Source organism: Vulpes lagopus, chromosome 3, assembly GCF_018345385.1.
Source record: "Vulpes lagopus strain Blue_001 chromosome 3, ASM1834538v1, whole genome shotgun sequence".
In the NCBI taxonomy this organism is placed as follows: domain Eukaryota; kingdom Metazoa; phylum Chordata; class Mammalia; order Carnivora; family Canidae; genus Vulpes; species Vulpes lagopus.
In genome coordinates this window covers 151,837,662-151,864,025 of record NC_054826.1, presented here as the reverse complement: position 1 = coordinate 151,864,025, position 26,364 = coordinate 151,837,662, and the positions used below count along the sequence as shown (strand labels likewise).

Sequence of the window (26,364 nt, the reverse complement as noted above, 5' to 3'; positions counted from 1 at the left end):
CCAAAGTAAGCTAACATATATATATCAATGGATTTTCAAAAATGTACAAATGCAGTTGAGTGGAGAAAAAACAGTCTTTTCAACAAATGATGTTGGAATAATTGTATATCTATATGCAAAAAAAAAACTTCAGTCCATATTTCACATCATATGCAAAAATTCACTCAAGATAGATCATAGATATTAATATAAAATCAAATATTATAAAACTTCTAGAAGAAAACATAGGAGAAAAATCTTTGTGACCATGGATTAGGCAAAGATATCCTAGATATAACACTCAAAGTCATAAATCTTAAGAAATCTTTGCCTTATCAATCTTTTCTTTTATGGATTATCAGTCAGAAATGTAAAGGAATGAACCATTGCTACATGCAACAACACGAATGAATCTCAAATCATTTTGCTGAGTAAAAGATAAATAAACATGCTGTGTAATTGCATTTGTAAGAATACATGCTATGTAATTGCATTTGTAAATATTCCATGAACAGTGAACTAAGCCATAAGTAATAGAAAGCAGATCAGTGGTTGCCTAGGGGCGAGGGAGGGATGCAGGGAGGAAGGGACAAGAGGAAACAAGAGGGATTATGGATGTGTTCTTTATCTTGATTGTGGTGATGGCTTCATGGGTGTATGCATATATTTATCAAATTGTACACTTTAAATACATCCAGTTTATTATTTGTCAATTATATTTTAATAAACTGCTTTTTAAAAAGTAAATAGCAGGGTAGCCTGGGTGGCTCAGTGGTTTAGCGCCACCTTTGGCCCAGGGCGTGATCCTAGAGAGCCGGGATCAAGTCCCACGTCAGGCTCCCTGCTTGTAGCCTTCTTCTGTCTCTGCCTCTCTCTCTCTCTCTCTCTCTCTCTCTCCTCATTAATAAATAAAATGTTAAAGAAAAAAGTAAATAGCAAGCAAAATGTTAAATAAATAAACAGATGAAATACATGAGAGTTATTTAAATTAGCTCTGTTTCAAAATGCAGGGCAATTGAGGTATAAGCTAAGGTTTGTAGGGCATAGGCCTCTTCCTTGTACACACACAGTAAGATTCTGAGGAGTAAGTTACTTAGAGCTTAAGTCTGACTGTGGCTCCTGCTCTATCAACTACTAAGTCAGTAACTACCACTCACTGTATCTTGTGGGATGTAATCTGTCACTTCCCCCACCATGTGTGAGGAAGGAACAGGACCCTCTCCTGTGCTCTGCTGTGTCCACACATTAGAAAGAAAGTACAGCATGGTAGTAAGAATGCAGGGACCTTAGTTTGGATCCCAGCTCCCCCATTTTCAACTCCCAGGGAGGGAAAAATGACAGTTTGTCCCTAATTTATGAACAACTTGTATTCCAAATGTTTATTATGCCAACTGATTGCAATTTGGAATACATCTCCACATATAATCATAATGTGTTATGCACATAGTCATTCCCCTCCCCTCCAAATTACCTGATAGTTTGTGTCATAGAGCCACTAGGGTGGGGGGGGTAAATATTTCTTTTTTGGAGGGGGGATAAATCTTTCTATAGGAAAATAAGCCCTAAATTCCACTTTAAGAGGCCACATGCACTTCTCCCCTTGCTGGCACATCTGTTGAGCAGTAGGAGAAAAGATGTCAGGATGGCCAGGTGTATAGGGTCTGGAAAAGATGAGAGTGGGCTCTGGGACCCTGGAAGGGAGACTTGGGGGAGGGAGTTTTGGGGATAGATGCAGAGCTGAGACTGGGACCATGGAAACTGATGATAATGAAAAAGGATAAGAAAATGAGAAGACATCTTGAGAGAGGGAAAATAGGGCACTCTTAATAGAGGCTCTCTTGAAAGGTAGTATTACTGATAATTGTTGTTTTCTTCTTTTTACCTTTTTGACATTTTCTGTAATGGATATACTTACTTTAAAAATAAGAACAATTATTCTAAAGTCTTCTAAAATCTTAACCAAGACAATTATTTAAAGCAAACAAATTTATGTTTCTTCTTACTATTTTAAGCAGTTATATTTAATGTCCAAATTCTACTTTGCCTTCCCCAGGTCATCCAGAAATTTACCCTTTGGTGTTAACTACCCAGACCCAGGAAATATTTAACTGCCGAATAGATGAAGATGTCACAGATGAGCAACCTTATAAGCTTATCAAAAAAGAAGATATTTTTGCAGACTTTCAAAACAGAGCTGCAGTATCTGATTTCTATCCAGTCAGAAAAGTTATCCAAGTAAGTGCAACACCCCTCTTTATTTTTCAGTTTTACCTCAGGAAGTTTCTAGTACATAATAACAAAAGGTAGAGAGATTGTTGAATTCAAAACTGTGCCATTCCCCTCTCCCCATCACATTTGGCAAATGCTAGCTTGCCCATGCCTCCTTTGGAATCCTGCTTGATGATCCTTTGTGAAAAGCAAACACCTATCTATCAATGACTGATTCTTACTTCACACCCAGAAAAGCTCATCCTTGCCCAATTTCAACTAGAATAGGAATGTACCTTTATTTTCCCATACTGCTTTAATTTTTTTAATTCATAATTTTGGTCCTGATTTGCCTCCAAATATGCTATAGAGCACCGACACCAAATAAAAGGAATGCTTCTTTTTTCCCATTAGAAATAAAATTGCATGGTAAATTTCCCTGGACCTACCGAGCTTTAAGAGCTATATTATGTTAATAAAATAATTTTACAACCTGGGATTCTGAGCCATAGATAAGCACTATGGTTACCCTTTTATGATTGATTAAAAATATATCAATTTTGTGTCTGAGTAAACTGAAGGAAAGCTGACCTTCCCTTTTGATTATACTCCTATAGGAATATCCCGGAGATGAGCTTCTGGTTGTTTATGACAAAGACTTCAAATATGGACTTAACTTTTATCTTATTGGAACTGAAGAAGGCAAAGAAAACTATTTAAATGTAAGCATACCCCAATTCCTTGCATTTTGTTGGTTGTCAGAAGGAAGAAATGCCTCCAGGGGAGACCTATGCATGGGTATAAATATTCTTGTTCAGCTCTCTTTCCCTGGAGCCTAGACCAGGTTCTGACACTTAAAGTAGGTAAACAGTAAATGTGGGATGAACTAAGTCAAACATCTCAGAGTAGCAGGTACTGATTTGCCCTTCATTGAACAGAAATGGTAAATCTGGAGTAACATTGCTGTTGGCCACTCTTTGTCCCATTTTCTTGGTTCTCATTTTCCTGTCTCCATGACTTTGAGTAAGTTACTGAACCACTTGTCTGCAAAGTGTTGGCACCAACAGTATCTGTTTCCAGGGCTGTTGTGAAGACTAAAGGGGCTTTTTCTTTTCTTTTGCTTAGTTTCCTTCTCCTAATTGAAAAACATGTACCAACAATAAAGAAAATAAGGAAGTGCTTAATGAATTTATACAAATGTAAAATTTATTGTAAAATATACACATGCAGCTTTAATCTACTTCTGGTCATGTATTTTAGTATGCTATTTATTTTACTCCAGCCTCCAGAAATAGCAGAAGAACAGGAAGACTACAAGGAACATATTATAGAAGATTTATATGTTTATAGGCCACCTGTCTCTAAACCATGGGTTTCTTTGGGCAGTGAAAAAGAAATTGAGGAAGAATCAGTTAAGGAATCTACAAAACAGGTCAGAGGCTTGGATATGATCTTCAGTGTGTTTCCTCTCTATAATGCTTCCTGAGGGATCTGTGAAGTTTGCTATGTTTGCCAGTGGGAATGTCATTTTTCCTTTGATAGAAGAATGGTCATTGTTTGGAGTCTTTGGGTATTGAGGGTCAAAATGTGTTCCCCCAAAGAGGTATGTTGAAGTCCTAATCTCCAGTACCTCAGAATGTGACCCTATTAGGAAATGGGAGTCGCTAATCCTCTAGAACTTGTGTCCCTATAAAAAGAAAGCCATGCAAAGACATGGGGAGAACCCATGTGAAGAAGGAAGCAGAAATTGGAGTGATGTATCTACAAGCCAGAGAACAGCAAAGGTTGCTGGCCATCACCAGAAGCTAGGAGAGAGGCAAGAACAGATTCTCCCTCAGATCCCCTAAAAAGGAACAAAGCCTTCAACATTTTGATCTTGGGCTTCCAGCCTCCACAACTATGATCATAGTTCAAATAAATTCCTGTTGTTTTAAAGCACCCAGGTTGTGGCACCTGGTTACAGCAGCCCTAGGAAACTGACACAGTGGCATTCTCAGCCCCTGAGAAGCTTTGTATGTGAGTGGTTTATTATGAAAATGTTCCATAGAAGAATAGGAAAAGTAGCAGGATAAGGACAGAGCAGAAGTCCTTACCAAGGATGCAGTCTCAGGCACAAGTCCAGTAGAGGAAAGGCTTCAGCTTGAACCCCTAGGGGAACCCTGGAATGTAAATTATACCTGGGTTGTCCCAAACAGCAGCAAAAAAGATAGGCTTACACATGTCTCCTACCAGTCCAACACTAGTCAAGATGTAAGCTTCCAGTCACGTCCTATTTTTTGGTACCTTTGTACCAAAGTGGTCCCAGTAGCCCTAAAGCAGTGCTCTGCAGAAGAGCTGTAGGTGGCAGCCCTGGAAATAGAAAGCATACAGAGCTGGAGGGGCAAACAAAGTATAGAAAGAGATTTGGGAGGATTTGAGCAGAGCACCAGTATTGTCCACCATACACCCACTTTTCCATGGACTTGATTATGTTACTTTTACTGCTGTTGCAGATTACATATATGATTTCTCGAAAAAGAAGTAAATTTGGAGCGCCAATTAAGTTCAGTGACCAAAATGCTTCCAGTGTAAAAGATGCCTATATTGAGTGTACAGCCTACCCAGATGGAAATTTTACCCTCAAGCAACTCGAGAAAGATGTTGGCATGCAGGTAGTCCCCAAAGTCAAGGACATAAGTACTCAAACAAGATGGTAAGCATGTAATGGGGTTGTATATTTTCAAAGGCAATTATAGTGAAATCTACCACCATCCATGAATCTTTGAAAGATCTTTATAATAAATAGAAATGGATCAACAATGATGATATAGATCTTCACAGAGCAATTCAAGAAGATCTAATTATACTCAACAATGCCTTTTAAAAGTCTTGTTAGAAAGAAAATTAAAATAAAATCTCTATAGGAAAATAAGAGACAAGTATATCAGAGTGTAAACAGTTTGAAATAGGACCATAATTGATGCTATTAATAATCACACTCCTGCTGTCAGAGAAGGGGCCCTATTGTCTCTTTACCTCTGCTTCTAACTACCCTATTCCAACACCTAAGTGATCATTCTCACATATCACAGCAGATCGTGTTATGTCACTGCCTAAATCTCTTCTTTGACTCCCCACCACACCCAGAGCCCTTAGGATGGTAGTAGGTCCTTCTTCCTCTGCAACAAGACACGGTCTGCCACTCCAGCCTTGTCACCCTGTTCTGAAACATGCTCTTGCGCTCCGGCCCCAGGAGCTGCTTCTAGCTTCCAGAATGTCTGCTTTTCCACATCTTCCTGCCTTTGCCCCTGCTGCTCCTCTCACATCAGCCTACAGTTGGGAACAAATCATCTAACACAAACCTATTTTATACTCCCGTGTTGAATATCTCATGTAATTGATTAAATACTGGAAGTGAAAAACAGATGGTTGTGTGACTACAGAATGGTTGTCAGTGTATGGGTTGTTCACCATCATGATCGTGTGGCTGCATAGGAGCTCTGCCTCACTGCCACTGGCCAGCATCATGAGAGAGGATCATACAGCAGATCTCTAGCCCAGGAAAATTCCAAATCCAAAATGCAAAGTACAGTTTCTACTGAATGCTTATTGTTTTCACACCATTGTGAAATTTTTAAAAAATCACATAAGTTGAGGACCATCTATAAATCTATCTGCCCCCTTACTCTATTTCTCTTCATGTTATCATCACTCGATATGTGTTTGTCATTCTTCTCTCACCTCCCCTGCACGCTGCCTTAAAATTTAAGCTCCATGATACAGAAATTTTGTCTGTTTTGTTTACTTCCATATACTCAACTCCTAGGATATTTCCTGACACATATTTATCAAATGAAGGAAGGAAGAGGGGAGAGATGGATCAAGTTAAAGAAAAATGTGCAGAACAGACAACTGACTTGATTTCAGCATTAAGAGGAGAGCAAGAAATATGCAGTGACCAGGAGAATCAGGAATCAATAGTGCAGAGGGAAATACAAGACATGCTTTTCAAACCTATGTAAACCAAAGAGTCAGAAACCATAAATATGGAATGTTAAAAGTCAGGGCACATACACATCAATACTGGGGCCAGAATAATAAATGGGTCAGAAATGAGGGAGGCAGATAGATAGACAGGCTAAAATCAAAGGAGGTAAATATAAAGACAGGATCAGTAGCCAAGTCTGAGAAGAGAATTAAGACACCAGAGATCCATAAATACCAAGAAGTGAGGCCAAGACAGGAAGGAGAGATGTGAAACATTAGTACCAAAGAAACTAAGACTTTGAGACAAATTTCTAAGCCAAGCCAGCTAGAGATTTCTGTGTTCCTTCCAGGGTGCAGAAAAGTGAAGAGCACGAGTCAATCAGGTTAGACTTGGGGGGTAGACTCAGGAAAGGACAGGGAAGTTCCAACAACAGAAACCCAAACCAGAAGGCTCTAGATTGAGTTGCCTCTCAATGAATGCTGATTTGTACGGAGACCATTGTATCCATGTAAAGGGAGTGAAAAGATGAGAAGTAAGCAAAGTTCTTGACCCTTAAGATGAAAACAAAATATATGAATCAAAAGTTTCAAATCTAGGTGACTAGGAGAATGCTGGTACTCCTTACCAAGATCAGGAAATCAGGAAGGGTGGCTAGTTGAGGGTAGAGAGGCTGAGCTACATGATTGTGATGGAAGCCTAAAAAAAAAAAAAAAATCAAAGATGAGGTTCAAAGAGGATTGAGAGTGAAAGCGAATGTTTCCAGTGTTCTTTCCACACACTAGGCATTCTTCTAAGCACTTGGTACACAGTGACTCAATTAATTCCTACAACTGCCCTCGGAGGTAGGCACTATCCCCATTTTACAGCTAAATAAAATGGGACAGAGCCAGGTTAAAAATAAAGCTTAATATTCAGAACATAATTTAAATCTGAAGCAATCACAAATAGATCTGCTGAGAAATAACAAAATAATCACGTTAAAAAAATAAGAATGGCTCTTAGTCATATTGCTACTTGGATGAAATCAATACATGCTATATAATTTCCTACTTAATCCTACCTAGAGGACACTAATGTGTGCTAGAAATTAAGAACTGAAGCTAAGATTTGAACCCAGGTCTCTCTGGTTCCGACACCAACATTCTTTCTAGCCCTCTGCTTTGTGCTACTGATACTGAGCTTGCTAGGGGAAAAAAGAATTGTTTATGAAACATAAAACTCTCTTTACTCCTTATTTCATTACTCAATATATTTGCCTCCCACGGAGACACTTAACTGACATTTGCTCAACATAGATTAAATACAACCTAATATTTTTTTTGAGCACTTATAATGTGCCATTTTAAAGCTTTACATGTATTAATGCATTCAATTTACTATGACTTTATGAGCCAGGTACTTTGAGAGATTCGTGTAGAGATGAGTAAACAGACACAGAGAGGTTAAATAATTAGCTCGAGGTCACAAAGCTTGTAAGTGATAAAAACCAAGCTTCAAAACCAGGCAGCATGTCACCAGAGTGCACACTCTTAATGACTGTGCCATACGACCTTTCTATAGCCCCATACCCTAGAATCAAGGAGCTCCCTGGTCTAATGGGTGAGACTGCCAATGCCCAAATGCAACAGGATATGTTCAAGGAGGGAGAGGAGGACAGATTGGATGGAATAAGCTTCCTACCAGAGATCATGGTGCCATCATTGCTGAAATGTAAATTGTTTCTAGTTTTGTACATTTAGAGCAGAGTTTCTCAATCTCAGCCCTACTGACATTTTGGGCTGGATAAATCTCTTTTGGGAGGCTGTCTTGTGTGTTGTAGGGTATCCCTGCATCCCTGGGTTCTACCCTCCATAGGCCAGTAGCACATTCCACTTGTGACAACCAAAAATGTTTCTCGATGTGGCCAAATGTTCCCAGGGTGTCGGGGTGGAGTAGGATTGCACTGGTTAAGAAGCGCCGATTTAACGAAATGAAGAGAGAGAATGATGAACAAATGTGGCAAAATGTTAATAACTGATGAATCTGGATGAAGAGTGTATGGGAGTTCCTTAGATCTTTCTTACAACTTTTCCATAAGTTAAAAATATCTAAATAAAAACTTAAAAAAATAACTTCTTGAGGACGCCTGGGTAGCTCAGTGGTTGAGTGTCTGCCTTCAGCTCAAGTCCTGATCCCGAGGTCCCAGAATGAAGTACTACATAGGGTTCCCTACAGGGAGCCTGCCTCTCCCTCCGCCTATGTCTCTGCCTCTCTCTCTGTGTGTCTCTCATGAATAAATAAATAAAATCTTTTTTTTTTTTAATAAAATCTTTAAAAAAAAAAGAATTTCTTGATTATGTTGGGAAGAAATACATAAACACTCAAAGTATTTCAAAAAGGCAGTCAACATGAGTTATCTAGGATAAGAAAAAATTAAATATATAGAGTTTAAATAAAAAATAGTATCTTATTACTATCACAGAAAGAAACCTTTGATCTGTCACAACCTATATTTACTTTCCTTTGATTATATTTTTGGTATTCAATTTTCTTTTAGGACATACCCCAAAAATGCCACTACACAATATTATCCAAGAGAATTTTCAGAGGAGGAAAAAGAGATATTTGGACAATCAAAGACTCTGAGTGACTTTCTTAATAACGTGTCTATAAGGTAAAAATTGTATATTGAGTTTTTTAAATAAGCATAAAATGTGTATGCTTACCTATTATGATGGTCTTAAAAGGCAACTCAGTCCATGGTGTCTAGTTAGAGAGTATGACGAGTTATCAGATATGCATGAGCATGTGACACATTCTCAGTCTTTCTTTCCTTTCTATTGCCAGGCAACATCTTAGACCTGCCAGGCAACATCCTAGACCTCCCAGGCTAAGACCACACCAGCATTCATCTGGGAAATGTATACAGTTGAGTGTGTGAGGATGTTTTCCTAATGGCAAACTAATAGCTATTCACATAGTCCCTTTATTTAAGTCTTTGTTCTTCACTCCTCTTTTTAGTTTCATTAACTTGTATAGGATCACAAAGGATCACAAAGATGAGGATGCAAAGGGTGTGGAGGACGATCATGGCACTGATGATCTTTGTAAATGATATCCTGAATTCAATTCAGATGTACCTTTGTATCTTACCCCTTACCCCTAATTCCTCTCTTACTGAGTCTGAGAGAGAGGCTTCTTCAGAGACCCACACACACTGTTACTAGGACCCTGGGGTTTCTAAATCAGAGAAGAACTTGACAAAGTCTCAAGTCGAAATCAGAGTTCAGAGGAAGTGGAACCAGTGGTGGAAAAGTTTGCCAGTTGTACCCTGTAGGTTGGTTTCCATTTCTTTCCAAAATTAAAAATCTATTGGTCAAGTTCATACATAGCCCATGGTAAGCTTTTTCATTTTTAAGAAAACACCATTAATTCTTTGAGACTTTTAAATATCCTGAAAATCCCAACAACATTTTGAAAGTAATTACCTCTGCCTGGGGGGATCTGGTTCAAAAACTCACCAAGGAAGCAAAGAGAGTATATTAAACTAGATAAAATGCTATATATATGTATAGTTATGTTTACTCTGGGTCAAGTCTTCTTGTGAAGTTTATTAAAACTTGGAACAACAACAAAAAAAAAACTTGGAACAAAAAAATTTTTTTTTAAAACTTGGAACAAAGAAAAAGAAAGATACTCCAATGCCTGATGACCAATGACTGTTCAGCAGGCTGTCCCTTGCTAATTTGTCCTACACTTTAGCGAGCCTACCTGCCATCTCCGTGTACCAGCCACCAGAATAACTATGGGATCAAAGCTAAGGAGAGCAGAGGAAACAATGTTTTTTTTCAAAGAGCCAGAAACCCAGAGGTAGAAACACAGCCTCTCCTCACAGGATTTCAGTGCTAACTGGTCTCTGGAGAAGTTATTACACATGCAGGAAAACTGTAGATCTCATGGCAAGGCTAGGGGGACACACTACAAGAAAGAATTCCATGAAGCCTCCAGAAATTGCCAGAGGTTTGAGGTTTTAAAAATGTAGACTCTGCTGGTTGATTAGGGGAAATGAAAAATCAGGTGAGTTTACTTCCAACTTTGCAGCAAGCCTCATTTTCTTGTTTGGTGACAAAATTAAATGTATTTCTGCTTGGCTACAAAACTAAACAACAACAACAAACAAAAAACCAGTGTGCTAACTATCTGCCACTCATTTACAGAAAGCATGCTATTGATTTTCCTATGGGGCAGTGAGAAAGGAGCAAGAAAACCTAAGGTTTCTGTTTCCTCATATCAAAATGTAGTCCTTAAAATTTTTCCTGATAAGAATATTAAAAATGAGAAATCTGTCTATCCATTTGAAAGCCATAAATGGGGCAGTGCTGGTGGCTCAGCGGTTTAGCACTGCCTTCAGCCCAGGGCCTGATCCTAGAGACCTGGGATCGAGTCCCATGTCAGGCTCACTGCATAGAGCCTGCTTCTCCCTCTGCCTATCTCTGCCTATCTCTGCCTCTCTCTCTCTCTCTCAGGAATAAATAAAAAATACTTTTAAAAAATAAAAATAAAGCCATAAATGGCCTACAGCCAATTCTTAATTATCCACATGGTGTATTATCTTTAGACTTCAGTTTTTATTCTTCCCTTTCAGTTACCAGGCTTTAGAAAGAGGAATACTAAACAGCTTTATATTTCCCTCTCTGAGATGTGGGAAGGAAAAGCCAGAAATATAAGAAAAAATAGGAAAATTGGCTCCAGAATTATAATAGCACTGGTCAAGAAGAAATAAACCCACAAATATATCAGCTGCCATGTTTCCCACTCTAAAACTGTTGAAGGCTTATTCAATTTTTTAAAAGTTAATATAAGCCTGGCTTTGATCTGGGAAGAGTTCCTTTTTAGAAATGAGTTCTTTCAGAATTTTATCCAAAAAGAACCTAAGGGAAGCAGTATTTGCAAAAGAAGGAAATGATAAGAAAGCAGATAGAAGAACTTCAAGGGATTCTCAAAGCAACCAAGAAACATTATTTTCTAGATTAAAAAAAAAAGGAATTACTGGGGCACCTGGGTGGCTCAGTTGATTAAGCATCTGACTCTTAATTTCAGCTCAAGTCATGATCTCAGGGTCCTGAGATGGAGCCTTGTGTCAGGCTCCACACTCAGCATGGAGTTGGCTTGACATTCTCTCTCTCTCTCCCTCTGTCCTTCCCCCTGCTCTCACTCACTCTCACTCTTTCTCCTCTCTAAAATAATAAATAAATAAATAAATAAATATATATATATATATATATATATTTTTTTTTTTTTTTTAAGTACTTACAGGGGATGCCTGAGTGGCTCAGCGGTTGGGCACCTGCTTTTGGCCCAGGGCGTGATCCTGGAGTCCCAGGATCAAATCCTACATCAGGCTCCTTCCGTGGAGCCTGCCTCTGTGTGTGTGTGTGTCATAAATAAATAAAAATCTTTTAAAAAATAAATAAACAAAAATTAAAAAGTACTTACAGGCTCTAACTCAGACAACAGTTTTGCCAGCCTCCATTCAGAAACCGGAGTGCAAGGAAACCAAGAAACAGGAAGCAAGAGAAATGGTGCCGTCTTCACTTCTCCTTTGTGAATTAGCTCCCAGTTCAGGCTGAGAGAGAAGAATCAGGAAATCAGAGCAAAGCCCCTGGCTTTAGCTTGTCTCTTGGGAATTTCTTTTTCATTTAGGCTGAAATAGAAAAAAACCCCAAGATCTTGAAAATGTTAACAAATGCTATTTGAAGCTCCAGGCTGGGAACCTACCTCTCACAGGGTTTTTAAATATGCTTGATTTGTTAATTTATTCATTAATCCAGGGGCACCTGGATGGCTCAGATGGTTCAGTGTCTGCCTTCGGCTTAGCTCATGATCCCAGGGTCCTGGATTGAGCCCCACTTCGGGCTCCTGGCTCAGCGAGGAGTCTGCTTCTCCCTCTGCCTCCCCCTGCTCATTCTCTCTCTCTCTCAAGCAAAACAATAAAATAAAATAAATGTGCATATAAATCACCTGAGGATCTTGTTAAGATGCTGACCCTGACTCAGTAAATTTGGGGTAGAATCTGTGACTGCATTTTTAGCAAACTCCCAAGTCATGATGGTGCTGATGGTCCACAGACCACACTTTAGGTCCTAGTTTGGAAGATAAAATACAAGAATTTAACCAAGAGTATTCAATTAAGCAGTGAACAGTAGTGTTAATTCTTAACCACACAGGTATTAAGGGTCACCCTGCTTAATGACATTCTTAGGAGTACCTGTTATAATACTTAGAGTTTATATTTAATTGTCTAACTAAAGGAGGGGTTTTTTTTTTTTTTTTGGACTCTCAATCATTAGGGTAAAATCCTGGGTGGCATTCTAATCATAGGAAAGCTCCAGAGGCTATGCAAGTGAGCCAAGCTTTCAAACCTAAGCATATACAGGGGCAGTACACACGACAGAAACTTAGAGTAACAATTTTTTGTTTGTTTGTTTGCTTGTTTATAGTACTACTACTTTCAAGAACATACCTCATTTTATACCTCATATTATAAGCAAATGACTGAGTAATGGTGGAATTAGTTGGTCAAACTCACAGAAAACAGTTATAAGATCTAGAAAACCATATTTATACACAAATGTACACACAACTACTTGACGGCTCAGGAGAGTGACCAAAAGTAAGCAGGGACTGGAGAGGAGAAGGATGAGATTTGCAAGTTTGCAAGGGTCTATGGATTATTGCCTAACCCATAGGAGGCTCTGGTGCCAGAAACCTACAGCCATACAGGTCTACGGGGGCAGAATAACCAAACAGGGGAAAGTCATGGAAGGAAGGGAGCCCAGGTAAGCCAAGACCCCAGATCTACATAAAAATCTAATCAGATCCTAGACTGTAGACTAAAGTGTTCATTTTTAGGGGAGACTCTAGGGGGATCCAGAACCAGCATCTAGAAGCTGAAAAATTGACAAGAGATTTGGAGTTTGAGTCCAGCAAAGTTAACTGCATTATAGAACAAATTTCACATTTCGGAGGAACAAAAGAGAATCCAGGGTCTCTACAACATGTCATTTATAATGCCCAGTTTCATTAAACATGGGAAGTCACCAGCCATGTGGAGAAGCAGGAAAATGGGGCACTCAGGTTCCTCCCGATACCCCCTGGGGAACCAACGGAGGGTTTTTCCCCTCCAACACCAAATACATATCTTGTCCAACACCAAGTCCCTAACCCTCAGCACTATCAAGTTAGTCTAGACTCCACGAGGTAAGGGGCTTAGTCTCACAACCTGCCCCAGACACCAATCTCCAGACACCAATCTTGAGTCCTCAGGGGCAGGGGGGCTGGCTATACTTCTGCTTGACCAGCTGTAAATGAGTTCGGTAGTTCTCCAGAAGGACTCCTTTAACTCAGGAAAGCACTTTCCTTACTATTACCAGTTCACTGTAAAGGATACAACTCAGGAGCAGCCAATGGAAAAGATGCACAGGACAAGTGATTTAGGGTGCGAGGCTGGGGGAGAGAGACGTGCCAGCCTCCCAGCACATCTGAGCATTCACCACTTTGGGAGCTCCTGTAGTAACTTTTAGGACAGGAGCCTGTCAAGTCAGGGCCCTAGGCCATGAAGAGATGAGCCTTGCACTCAGATGGTTCTTGAAAGGGCAATATTAGCATTGTTCACAGGATAATTCTTAATTTTAGAGATTGTATCATGTATTGCAAGTTTAGTAATAGAATTGAATATATTAGCATCTCCCAGGTGCTGTGACAACTGAAACCACCCCCACCACTACTGCACACACACACACACATCTCACATTTCTAAACTCCAAATCTCCTGCTGAGAATCTCTTACTTTAAATCTTATATATATACAATATATAAATATCCATTATAATCATGATCACATATAATCCTAATGATATATTTGTAGAATAATTAGTATATATGAACATTCAATACTGAATATGGCTAAGAAAATTGCCTTTTCTGTCAGTTTGGGGTTTTTAGGAAGCAAATGAGAGTGAGTTTAAATTGGAGGTTTACTGAGGGACCCACCGTGTAAAAAATTTTTTTAAACGAAGCAGGATTGGGCAAGAAGAGCTTAGTCAAAGTCCCAGCCAAGCCCAGCAGGGGGCTCCAGAGGGAGGACAGCCTGTGGAGGAGTCCTGCAGGGGACAGAGCTGGGCAGGCCCCCCTGTTCCTGTTGCTGCAGCCCAGGCATCAGCCTGGGAGAGCACAGCCTTGGCTTGGGCGCCCAGGAAGATCACGAAGGTGCTCCAGGCCACCAGCCAACAGCGTCCTGGCACTAGAAGTTCTGAGTAGCACACAGCCATGAGGATTTTTTTTTTTCTCTTAAGTCCTTATTTCACATGAGGGTCATCATCAGTTATCAAATATAATTGAGAATATTTTTTTCTTTCCATATAAATGAAGTAGAAGGAGCTGCCGAAAGACGTACCACTGAATACGAAAATCCAATGTTTTGAGTTTGTTTGTTTGTTTTAATAATATAGTGTTGAAATAGCCCTGCAGCAAAATGAAATCATGAACACATTTGTTGATGACTGGAAGTGCCTGGCCGAAGAAGAAAGCACCTTTGGAGACAAAACTGATACCCACCTGAAAGAGTACCAGTCCTTCACGGACCTTCATAACCTAACGGAGAAGATGGTCACCTCCGTCTCATGGCATCCGACTATCTATGGTGAGATGAACACAACTGCGGTTCTCTTTATGGTGGCACAGTTATAGTATGTTGGTTTTATAGTAAATTACAAACTAGCTCAGTTGCTCAATTTCAGTGAGACCACTTCCAGTTGCTCAGTGCACCTGCTGAGCACCTTCTGCACCCCTGCAGTCCTGTGTTCCCCGAGCACTTCACTGTGGTCTCCACAAGGACAGAACCAGAGCCCAAGCCAGGGAGGTAACAGGCTCAGGTCACCCAGCCGGTGCAGTGCTGAATCTGGATTTGTCTCAGACTTTTGGGACTCCCAAGGCTAATTCCATTCCCCCCGATACTCTTCCTCTCTGATTCCTGGATAAGAGAGGAAACACACCTCCCTTAAATCACTCAGCTGCCAAGGGAGGTGGGACCCTCTGCAGTTGGAACCACATGCAGATGGAACCACATAGAGAAAAAGGTTCTTCTCTTTTCCTCCCCACACTGGCCCTTTTCTCACACACAAAAAAGTTTTCTTGCTAAATCTTTGAAATTGACTGTTTATTTTACATTAACAGTATATCTCAGTTTGGACCGACCACCTTTTAAGTGCTAAATAAGCAATATGTGGCTGCTGGCTACCATATTACACAATAGAGCTCTAAGAGAACTCCCAGTCTCTTATTGAATATATTCATTGAAGTTTCATCAAAATGGAAATGAATAGTGACTCTGTAGAGCAGGAACACCTAAAAACATTTCTCTATATATAGTTGCTGTGGATTTTAACTTCTAATTGTGCTTCAATCAGGGCTAATAGCCGTGTCAGTGGCTGTACGACTCTCCCTTGAAGAAAGAGTCCACTTTTCGGGTAAATTATTGCTGCAACCATCACTGATTCTTTTCTGGAGTTTCTCTGATCCCATACATCCTCAGGTAATTAAGGAGAGCTGTCCACCTAGTCTAAAAATTTCAAATACTATGTTCATATTTATCTGTAGCAGATTTAATTGCAAAGTACTTTATAACCACTTAATATGGTAAGCGCTTATAAAGTTAGGCTTTCTTCAATTCACAATTTCTCACCAATTTGAGCAAAACTAAAGGGTACGCTTAGTTTATTGAAACGGTTTATTGAACAAATCAACATGTTATTTTCAAAAATGATTTTAAGAGGATAATTTAACCAATTTTAAAAAGCAAACTCCTTCATGGGTTTTATTTCAAGACTATTTGTTCAAATGCAAATAGATGTTCATTTCACATAAATTTCCTCAGTTCTGAGGATCACCAGTATGGGACAGTAATGAGTACAGATCCCCGGGTGGGAAACAATGCAGAGTGGTGAGGACTATGGCACGATAGCCCTGGAGAGAGTAGAGCCCGTTTATGTGATACCTACACTTCAGCTCTCTTGTTGCCAGATAGTTCCGTTTGTTAAGAACCCAGATCCGAATTTTTGAGTGAAATCTCCCAATTTTTAAATAGTTTAGTTTCAACTAAAACTAAGCCAAACACAGACTTCAAATAAAACAAGGCTAAGGGCCAGATTTGCCCCACAGGGTTCTATTTCCATCATCAGCTCAAAAGGAGTCCTGCTTAGGGAGAAGGTGCTTTATTGTATTAGATTAAGTTTTTTTTAATGTACTTAAATATAATACTTTGTTTCTATAAAGTATTGTATAACTAAGGCTTTCCGTAAGAAACCCTAGCCTTCCCTTCTACCTTCTTCCCGATTTCATCTGAATTCAGGCAGTTTTACTATAATAGATTCTAGTACACTATTTATTATAGACTTAGAGATCAAAATGACAGATCTCTTGTTCTTTCCTGTCAGCCTAATTACCACAAAAAGGTAAGTAGGGATTTTCTAACATTTTCTAGTGGGCTAGAGTTACTTTCCTGTCCACATGATGGAAGTGTGGCTGAACTATCAGGCAAATTAGGAAGAAGAAGAAAAAAGAATTCTCTGTTTTGAAGAATAGCTTAAAAAGACAAGCAAATCATTTCTTAAAGAAATAATATAAATGATTTCTTTTGTCTTTGTTCTATCAAAACAATAGGAGGATATATTTCTAATTTATTTTAAAAGTAGAAGTTTCTCTAGAAGCTACAGAGTACCAAATAAACAAAGATGATTCACTCCAATTCCAGTCTGAAGACTTTAGCTCGATGGTGGCAAACTAATGGCCTCTGGGCCCCATATTTTTGATGGTCATGGTTAAGGAAGAACAGGCATCATGCATGCACATATTTTGCTTGGTGCTAACATATAGCACAGGTGCCAAAGATGATTAATATACCTATTCCTTCACACTGGTATATTCCTTGCAGGGCTTCCTTCTTATCTTCCAGGTACTTGAGTTTGTGCACCTTCTGGGTTCTGTATTATTTTAAAATTTGAAATATTATCACTGGCAATACCTCTATCTTTTCTCATTCAGCAACGTTTCTTTTTGAGTGCTCACTGTGTGCTAGCTCGACAGCAAGGAACAAAACAGACAAGTATCTTGTCCTCACAGAGCTTCAGAAACACTAAGCTTAGTCTTCTTGTTTATAAAAAATTACAACATCTCCTAACATGTGCAGGGTGGAGGAAGGGGAGACCTCGGGCCCTTGAGAACATACCTCTCTCATGCACATAGTCAACATTCACAAAATTCAGCAAAAGCAACTTCCCATCCCGAAGTGGAATTCTATGTCCACGTTTCTTATACACAGCTATCAAATTCAACTTTTGACTGTCTTACTATTTTCTCCCTCTGATCTTAATAGGTTTTCTCATTATCTCTTGAATTTGGGGGGTTTTCTTTAGTTAATGCTGGAGAGTCCAGATGACATCTTTTGCTTCAAGTTCTGTCCAAGTGACCCTAATATCATTGCTGGAGGCTGCATAAACGGGCAGGTACTTATGGATTTTTTTCCCAGCTATTTCTTAATTTTGACAACATTCTGTAATAGGTTTTGATAGGTAGTTTATTTGAAATTTAAGGATTCAGTATGGCAGAAGGAATGGATGCCAATTGTGTGCCAAGAACTGAGGTATATAGATGTGCTAGACACGATATCAGGGCTTGAGGTGTCCATAGAGTAATCTAGTTAGAACTGGAATGAAACTGAGTCAAATCTGTTTGTATTTGTGAAATAGAACTGCATATTGTACAAGATTCCACAGAAGAACAAAACACACAAGCATTAATACCTCATGATCAAGACTTCTTTTCTGACATTTCCCTATGGGTAGGAGTTAGGGAATGATCCAGAATTTGAGGAGAAATTCACTGGAAAAACATACATTGTACTGAATTTATATACCTATTATTTGATACCATATTTGTTTTCTTCTTTTCTTTTTTTTTGAGATTTTATTTATTTATTCATGAGACACACACAGAGACAGGCAGAGACATAGGCAGAGGGAGAAGCAGGCTCCTTGTGGGGATTCTGATAATGGACTTGATCCTGGGACTCCGGGATCATGACCTGAGCCGAAGGCAGATGCTCAACCACTGAGACACCCAGGTGCCCTCTTCTTTTCTTTTTCTTTTTTCTTTTTAAAATATTTTATTTATTTATTCATAAGAGACACACAGAGAGAGGCAGACACAGGCAGAGGGAGAAGCAGGCTCCATGCAGGGAACCTGATGTGGGACTCGATCCTGGGACTCCAGGATCAGGCCCTGGGCCAAAGGCAGGTGCTAAACTGCTGAGCCACCCAGAGATCCCCTTCTTTTCTTTTAAGTTATCTAATTTATATGAAAAAATATCCTATCCTCCAACTGACTGTTTCTTCAATAAAGCTGTTTTATGATCAGAATTTAAATTCACTGTGACCCAGTGAGTTTGACCATTAACGGTATATGAACTTTTTGTGTGTAGCTAGGAAAATGTCCTTGTGATGGAAAACTTAAATGTCTACAGTGGGGATGCCTGGGTGGCTCAATTAGTTGAGTTTCTGACTCTTGATTTCCATTCAGGTCATAACCTCAGTCACGGAATTGAGCCCCACATTGGGCTCCACACTCAGCAGGGAGTCTGCTCACAATCCTCTACCTCTCACCCTCTAACCCATTCTCTCTCTAAAATAAATAAATAAATCTTAAACAACAACAACAACAACAACAACTATCTACAGTGTCCATGACCATTTATCCAGAATCAAAACAACCAGGAAAACAATTTTCCCCCTCAGTTTTGTTCGACAATAACTGGTGATCATAAGGATGACCCAGAGCCCACCCTCCAAGCCCTGCAAATACTGAAATGCTTTTTGTTACTCATTATGAAGGTGATACAATTTTAAGAATATTTTAGAAAGGGGCCACTTGGCTGGCTCAGTCAAAGAGCATGAGACTCTTGATCTTGGGGTTGTGAGTTTCAAGCCTCATGTTGGATTGTAGAGATTACTTAAATAAAACTTTTTTTAAAAAAGAATATTTTAGAAAAGTAAATGATGAAAATAAAACCACTTGCAATTCTGTAATCCGGACATTTTGTTAACATTTCAGTGTGTTGAAATGATTTATATTCATTGAAAATTTATCTAATTTAGTGTTGTATATTCTATTTTATTCTCATTTTTCCAAAAATGACCATCCATGTGTGTGCAAATTTGCAGTTGGCTAGAATATTAATTAAGTAGAAATCATCATTTTCCAGCCTTTTTGGACAATTGAGTGTTTGTACTACTTCTGGAGAACAGGCAAAGCAGCTCTCCCCACAGTCACAGCATATTCCCAAAAGCAGAGGAAATTGCATACTGTTTATCTTGGAGTTTAAAAAAATGCAAGCCTTTATTAACACAAGCACAAGCACAGAAATAAAAGGGCTAAAAATACTTTTATAGAGAAGAAAACATTCTTTTTCATGTTAGCTTTAAAAGTTGCTGACTTACTAAAGATGTCAGCTACATTTGATTATCCTTCAAGATTGATTCATCAGAGTGCATGCCAATACCAATAGCTTTTAAGAAATTTTTAAGACCTAATAAGCTATTTTCTGAAAATATGTTATAATAACATTTACTTCTGTTTTAGATTGTCATGTGGGATATTACTGCACATGCAGATCGCATAGAAAACATCAAGACAGGTGGTAGTAGAAGTAAAAAAGCCACGCTCAAGGTTAGCTTTTTATAACTTTTCACTTCCAAGTTGTTTCAATTCAGATGTTTGTCAACAGAACTGCCAAACTATGCAAAGACTCAATAGAGTGGGAAAAAAGTATTATTTCACTTCACCCTCACCAAGTATTTTCACCTTCACATCTATTCATGGACATATTCTCAATCACTTTTATGTAGGCGCTTGGTGAAAAAGTCCATAAAACAAGTTGCATGACCTACCTGAGGATGTGAAGTTATTTTTGTTGTTGTTAAATAAAATAAAGAGACCGAGTGACTTGCCTAACATGATGTCATGGAAAGAGCACAGGACAGAAGGGCCATGTATGTAGGCTCTGGACTGTGGTCCTGTGAGTTTGGGCATGTCCTTTTACCTCAGCAAGCATCAGTTTCTTCATGTCTAAAATAAAAGGGTTACAATCCTTTCTGATAATAATGTACTGTGATTTTGTGAAGCTGTGGATGCTGTCAAGAGGGCTGAGGAAGAGATTCCTCAGCTCCTGATACAGTACTCACCCACCATATTGCACACCTTTACCCCCATTCTTCAGCCTGAACACCAATGGGCCTTCACCAAGACACAGTGGGACGTGGCCTTCTGTGTATGCATGAAACATTCCTTTAAAAATGGGATCATCATTTCTTTAGGGAGTGGGTCAATCCTTCTTGTTTAGACATGAGAACTTAGACTAAGCCAAAGGCAGAATATATAATCTTATTACCTACATATATGATACACTGAAACACCATGTTTTTCTTTGAACTAGTATTTCTCCAAGTTACTAACTCTAACTGGAATAATGAATAAGGTATGAATTCGCTCATTAGCTCTCTGAAATTGGCGTCTAACCTTCTTTTGGCATCTTTCCAGCCTATGTTTCTCCTTGAACCAGATAGTAATAAAGAAGCAACATATATCAGACACTGTGCAGTCTCCTCAATAGAAAATGGTCATAAGAAAGTAATTACAGATATACATTGGCTGCCTGACACATTTGAGGTGAGTCTTGACGGTCTCATAATTTTCTCCTGTTGGATTGTGCATTTCAGAAGATTTTATTCAAAGTGCATGTTTCAAGTCAACAATTCATTTACATTAAAATCATAAAATAACCAAGAACCAGGCATCAAATAGTTGTGTTGGTGTTGCCTTGCCAATATCTGGCTTGGGGATGAGAATAAGGCCAATGTTTCAACTTCAATGGCTTATAAACCACTAAAAAATGTAAGTGGTGTCAACAATGATATAATACAAGAATGGAGAAGAGTTTGATAGGTAAAAGTAGAATGCAAATATTTTACACTCTCAGCCTTTGTGGATTTAAAATTTATGATTTCAGCTAGTTGGAGCAGGCAACTCTGAAGATCCATGACATATAGTAATGTTTTATTTTGCCAAGGCAATATTGAACTGAGTGCACCTTGAGGCTGGTGGGTGAAAACTAGTCATGCTGTGAATGAGTTCAGCTGACTGCCTACCACCTGCAATGCAGCTTGGCTTTGTAATTATGCACCTGACTCACTAAGTCTGGTGTTAGTAAATTTGGAAATGGGTAAGCTCCCAAAATGTTTCCCTTAAAGGATACTAAGGGTCTATTATGTACTTTGAGAGTATCAAAGAATATTATGAAAAGTAGAGTTATAAAAGGTAATTAGCCTTTTAGGTAAGGTAATTAATTTTATTTTATTTATTTGAGAGAGAGAGAGAGAATGAGCTGGGAAGAGGCAGAGGGAGACTTCCCACTGAGCAGGGAACCCTATGTGAGGCTCAATCCCGGGACTCTGGGATAATGACCTGAGCTGAAGGATGCTTAACTGACTGAACCACCCAGGCACCCTGCCCTTAAACATATTTAAATGGATTATGCAAGGCTTAGAAGTTATAATGGACCAAAGCAAAGAGCCAGATAGTTTCTATGATCTCTAAGAGCTTAAGATAGGGCAATGCAAAGAACTCTCTGTTCCAACTTCATTTCAGCTCATACTGTATACACAAATTAATTAAGATGATTATAAATTTAAGTAAAAATAAAGCACAGGAAAATAGAATAAAAATCAAAATAGAATATGATAGAATGTCATATTTCTGGATTGGGGATAGTTTTCTAAGCTAATTAACATGGAAAGAAATTCAAAACATACATACATACATTTCTAAATTAAAGAAGAAAGAACAAACAACAAAATGGAGGAAAATATTGGTCTTAAATATGGTAAATACAAAATTTCCAGTAAATAAAACATATACTGAAAAACAATTACTAGATAAACATGAAAATCATTCAGGCTTTCTAATATCAAAGAAATTAATAATAAAGCAGCAATAATATACTATTTGGGATCTATTTAATTTCTGAATAAAAATTTAATAGGGGTACCTGAGTGACTCAGTTGGTTGAGTGTCTGCTTTTGGCTTTGGCTATGGTCCCAGGGTCCTGGGATCAAGCCTCACATGGGGCTCCCTGCTTCTCCCCTCCCTCTGCCATTCTGCCCCCAACTCGTGCTCTCTGGCTCTCTCTATCTCTCTGTCAAATAAATAAATAAATAATCTATAAATAAATAAATAAAAATTTAATCGATAATAATACCCTGTGTTAGAAAGGATGCAGTAGTGAAACCAGTAAACTCTAACACTGCTGGTTCCAACATAAAACTTCTGCAAGACAGCCAGTGTGACCCTTAAATCATCCAAATCTTCAACTCTTTGAACAGTAATTCAAATTTTGAGAATTCATATTATGAAATAATCTAATTCATACTTCAAGATACAACATTGTATGCACATCCTAACAAATTATCTCAAATGTATTCATGAAAAAAGACTGGAAAAGAATATTAGTAGAATTATATTTGATGTTCAAACCTCCTATTTTCCAAATTTCTATGATATTATTATATGGTTGTTATCGTTTAAATCATTAAAACATAAAAGCCCCAAGCAAGCACACTTCTGGGGTCTCGCACTTCATACAGCAGGGAAGGCTCAGTAGAAGGAGAGACAACATGGACTCTGGGTTGCTTATCAGATGAGTAGAAGTTGGCAGTAGTTAGAAACCAGAGAGAGTTCAGGCTGCTGTGTCCCTGGCCAGGTTTCCAGGGTCTTAGCTCCTGGGATGCCCACAGGGCTTAGCAGTGCAGCACCTGGCTCCCTTCCCCACCCCCTACTCTCACTGTTTGCTGCTGGAGCACCTACCTTTGATTACTGTCCTGCCCATCAATCCTCCGGGAATGTAGGGAATTGGGGAAAGTCATGTTTTCCTACTGATTCGAGAGTAGCACCTTCACAGATTGCCACAAAATCTTTTTCACCTTGTTTCAAAGCTAGCTAGTTGGAATTTGGGACCTTCTAGGGCCCTGAGGAGCCATGAACCCTCCTTGGACTCTTGCCAGTGCTAGGAGACTGTGGGTATCTATTGTAACGCTAAACTCTTTTCTACTGACCTTATCTGCTCAACAATCTCATAAAAAATTCATGTTTTATTCCATCATTAATAGTAAAAAAAGCAAAAGAACCTACATTTCTAATTATAATGGAAATGAAATTATAATGGAAATGATATAATGGATAATTAAATCAAGTATAATATGTATAATATAAAACTGTTAAAGTGATTTATTAGTAACACAGGTAAGTGTTCAAATTACATCAACTGGAAAAATCTTAGAAATTTTTATGCAAAAAAAAAAGAAAAAAAAGAAATTTTTATGCATGCTAGTTAAAATTATGTCAGACTGTTTCTGTGAAAAAAAGGACTGGAAAAAATACACGTCAGAATTACATTTTAAGCCTTATTCTCCAAATTTCTGTGATAGTGTTATATTCTTTTAATAAAATTCAAAACAAAGGAGAAAATATTATAAAAGTAAAATGCTTTGAGGAAAGTCATTATGTTCTAGGTATGCAGAACTTAACTTCTTGTGTTTTTAAAAAAACAGATTAACAGAATGGGTTCTGTCTTTGAGAATCGAAGTGGAATATGCTGTCAGCTTGTCACATGTTCAGCTGATTGGTATGTCTTTATTAGTGTTCTTGGCTCAATTTCAAAGTCACAGTGGGTGGGGTGGCCACCTCACATGCCAGTCACAAACCCAGGTCCTTAGCTGTACTTGTCACTGGCTGCAGATAGTAAATTCCCAAGATTCCTTCCTTAGGAAAGATTAATTTCCTAGAGTGGCTCACAGAACTAAGAGAAAATTTTAATTACTAGATTACTGGCTTATTACGAAAGAGTGTAACTCAGGAACAGCCAGATGGAAGAGATGCACAGGCAAGGTATGGGGAAGGGGTGAGGAGCTTCCATACCTTCTCTTGGTGCTCACTCTTCCCAAATCTCCACGTGTTCACCAACTAGGAAGCTCTCTGAAACCTGACCTGAGGCTTTACAGGGCTTCATTACATAGGTACAATTGGTTAAGTTTTGGCCAGCGGTGACTGAACTCAATCTCCTGTAGGTCTCCCCTCCTTGGAAGTCAGGGGGTGGAACTGAAAATTCCAATTCTCTCATTACAAGGTTGGCTCCACTGGCAACCCACCCCAATCCTTAGGAGCGTTCCAAATGGCGCCTCATTAACATAACAAAAGGCACTTTAACTACTCTCACCATCTAGGTAATTCCAAGGGTTTCAGAAACTCTGCTAGAATCCTGAAGAAGAACAGATTGATATATCTTATAATTCACAACATCACAGTCCTATTTTAAACACTACCTAAAATGTTTTCATATAATATATTGTTTTTTCTTTTTTATATATTTTTTCTTAGATGCTTCTAAAATCATTAGTTTCTTCTGTTCCTTAAATAATCTTTATTGTAGCAATTAAACCTGATATTAACAATAGGGCAGAATATTATAGATGGTTGCTGGTTGACAAAATACTTTTAGACACAAATATGGTGTAAAAAGAATTAATTAGGTTTCAGGGTTGATAATGTTGAAAAACATTATCCAGAGTTATGCTGCTTCTTTACATTCTCACACTAAATTTACATCAATTTTATCTCACAAAGATTGCACCATTTAATTGGGAAGGCTTTTTAACAGTGGAAAAGTTTTACATTTTTATTGCAAATTTATAGAAAATTCTTTTGATAAACAAGTTGGTAACTATGTTGAAGAATGTTTGTTTAAAAAAAAAAAAAGAATGTTTGTTTAAATAAAATTACATCTCCCAATTTATGGAACTAAAAACTCACAACGAAGTAGGAAACATGAAGAGTAATATTATTTATCTTGTCTTCAAATACTGGCAAAGCTTGAGTGTTCCAAAGAGTTTTGATCTCAATGGACTAAGGGCACCTTAGTCCATAGAAGCTGAAGGCTATGGAGTGGAAGATGAAGGCATAAGTAACATTAATAGGAGCCATGGGCAAGGGGTGAGAGACACATCATTCATCCTGTGGACAAATATTGGGTAAGATTCTGTGATTGCAAGCAACAGAAATTGACTATGGTTATCTTAAGGGAATAAAATCAACTTATTAGAAGTTTATGCCAATACTCTCATAGGTGCTTCAAAAGGTTAACTATTTTTATATTTGCAACAACTCTGAAAAATACTTATGGATAGAGAAAACGAGGCTTTGAAGGCAAGTACCCATAACTTATCCTCCCACAACTCATTGTACATGTAGAGAGAGAGTTGTGTGTGGGTGTATATAAATACATATATGCATATATATACTATAGGTAGTAAATAATGATGTTGATAAATCAAAGAGCTGACTCAGGCCTCAGAAACAGCCCCGTGGATTTGCATAGCAGGAGTAAATGGCCAGCACCTTCCATCTGAATGAACCTGACTCCTGTTACATCAGAAACTCACCCCTTTGGCCACACAGGAAAGGGCAGAGCACCTTGAATGACAGTTCCAACCTGACTGCATGCAATGGGGAAGGGGCCCCTCCCCAAAAGCCAATTAGAATGCTGTTGCTAAAAAACAAAAAAACATGGTGGGAGGGGACAGTTATTGCCCAAAAGGACCACCAGTAGGGCCATATGGAATATTATACAACAATGAAAATTGTTGTGATTTCATGGAGCAATATTTATGGTATGATGTTGATTCTAAACAACCGAATGCAAAACTGTACTCTTCTTCAGAAGCCTTGAAAAATATTTAGAAGCACTGAACAGACTTAAAATATTATATGTTTTATTATATTTAAGACATATGTCCCTGATTTTTGGTTATAACAATGGCCCTTGAATTTGGAAACATTCTAGAATATTCTGGAAATAATTCTTTTAGAAGTTGTTAAAAAAGAAAGTTTATGCATTTAGAAAAGGTGACTTTTAGTTATTTGGAAAACTTACCAGTCCTAGTCTTTCTATCTCAGCTCTGCTAAGGGTCTTATAATATAGAATAAGATAAAAATAAGTTTCTATTGATAAAGAAGATGTGACCAAACAATGGAATATTACTCAGCAATAAAAAATAATGAAACCTTGCCAT

General features: G+C 38.4%; 1 protein-coding gene across 1 annotated transcript in view; it reads left to right on the top strand.

Moving 5' to 3' along the window:
- Positions 1-26,364, top strand: part of DNAI3 (dynein axonemal intermediate chain 3) — a 61,133-nt gene that overhangs the window by 4,828 nt on the left and 29,941 nt on the right. Inside the window, exons 3-13 of the mRNA XM_041748581.1 lie at positions 2,033-2,214; positions 2,805-2,909; positions 3,470-3,619; positions 4,680-4,879; positions 8,691-8,807; positions 14,644-14,834; positions 15,601-15,725; positions 17,605-17,694; positions 19,826-19,912; positions 20,783-20,911; positions 23,848-23,921. Of these exons, the coding sequence (XP_041604515.1) occupies positions 2,033-2,214; positions 2,805-2,909; positions 3,470-3,619; positions 4,680-4,879; positions 8,691-8,807; positions 14,644-14,834; positions 15,601-15,725; positions 17,605-17,694; positions 19,826-19,912; positions 20,783-20,911; positions 23,848-23,921 (1,450 nt within the window). The remainder of the gene's footprint in view (positions 1-2,032; positions 2,215-2,804; positions 2,910-3,469; positions 3,620-4,679; positions 4,880-8,690; positions 8,808-14,643; positions 14,835-15,600; positions 15,726-17,604; positions 17,695-19,825; positions 19,913-20,782; positions 20,912-23,847; positions 23,922-26,364) is intronic.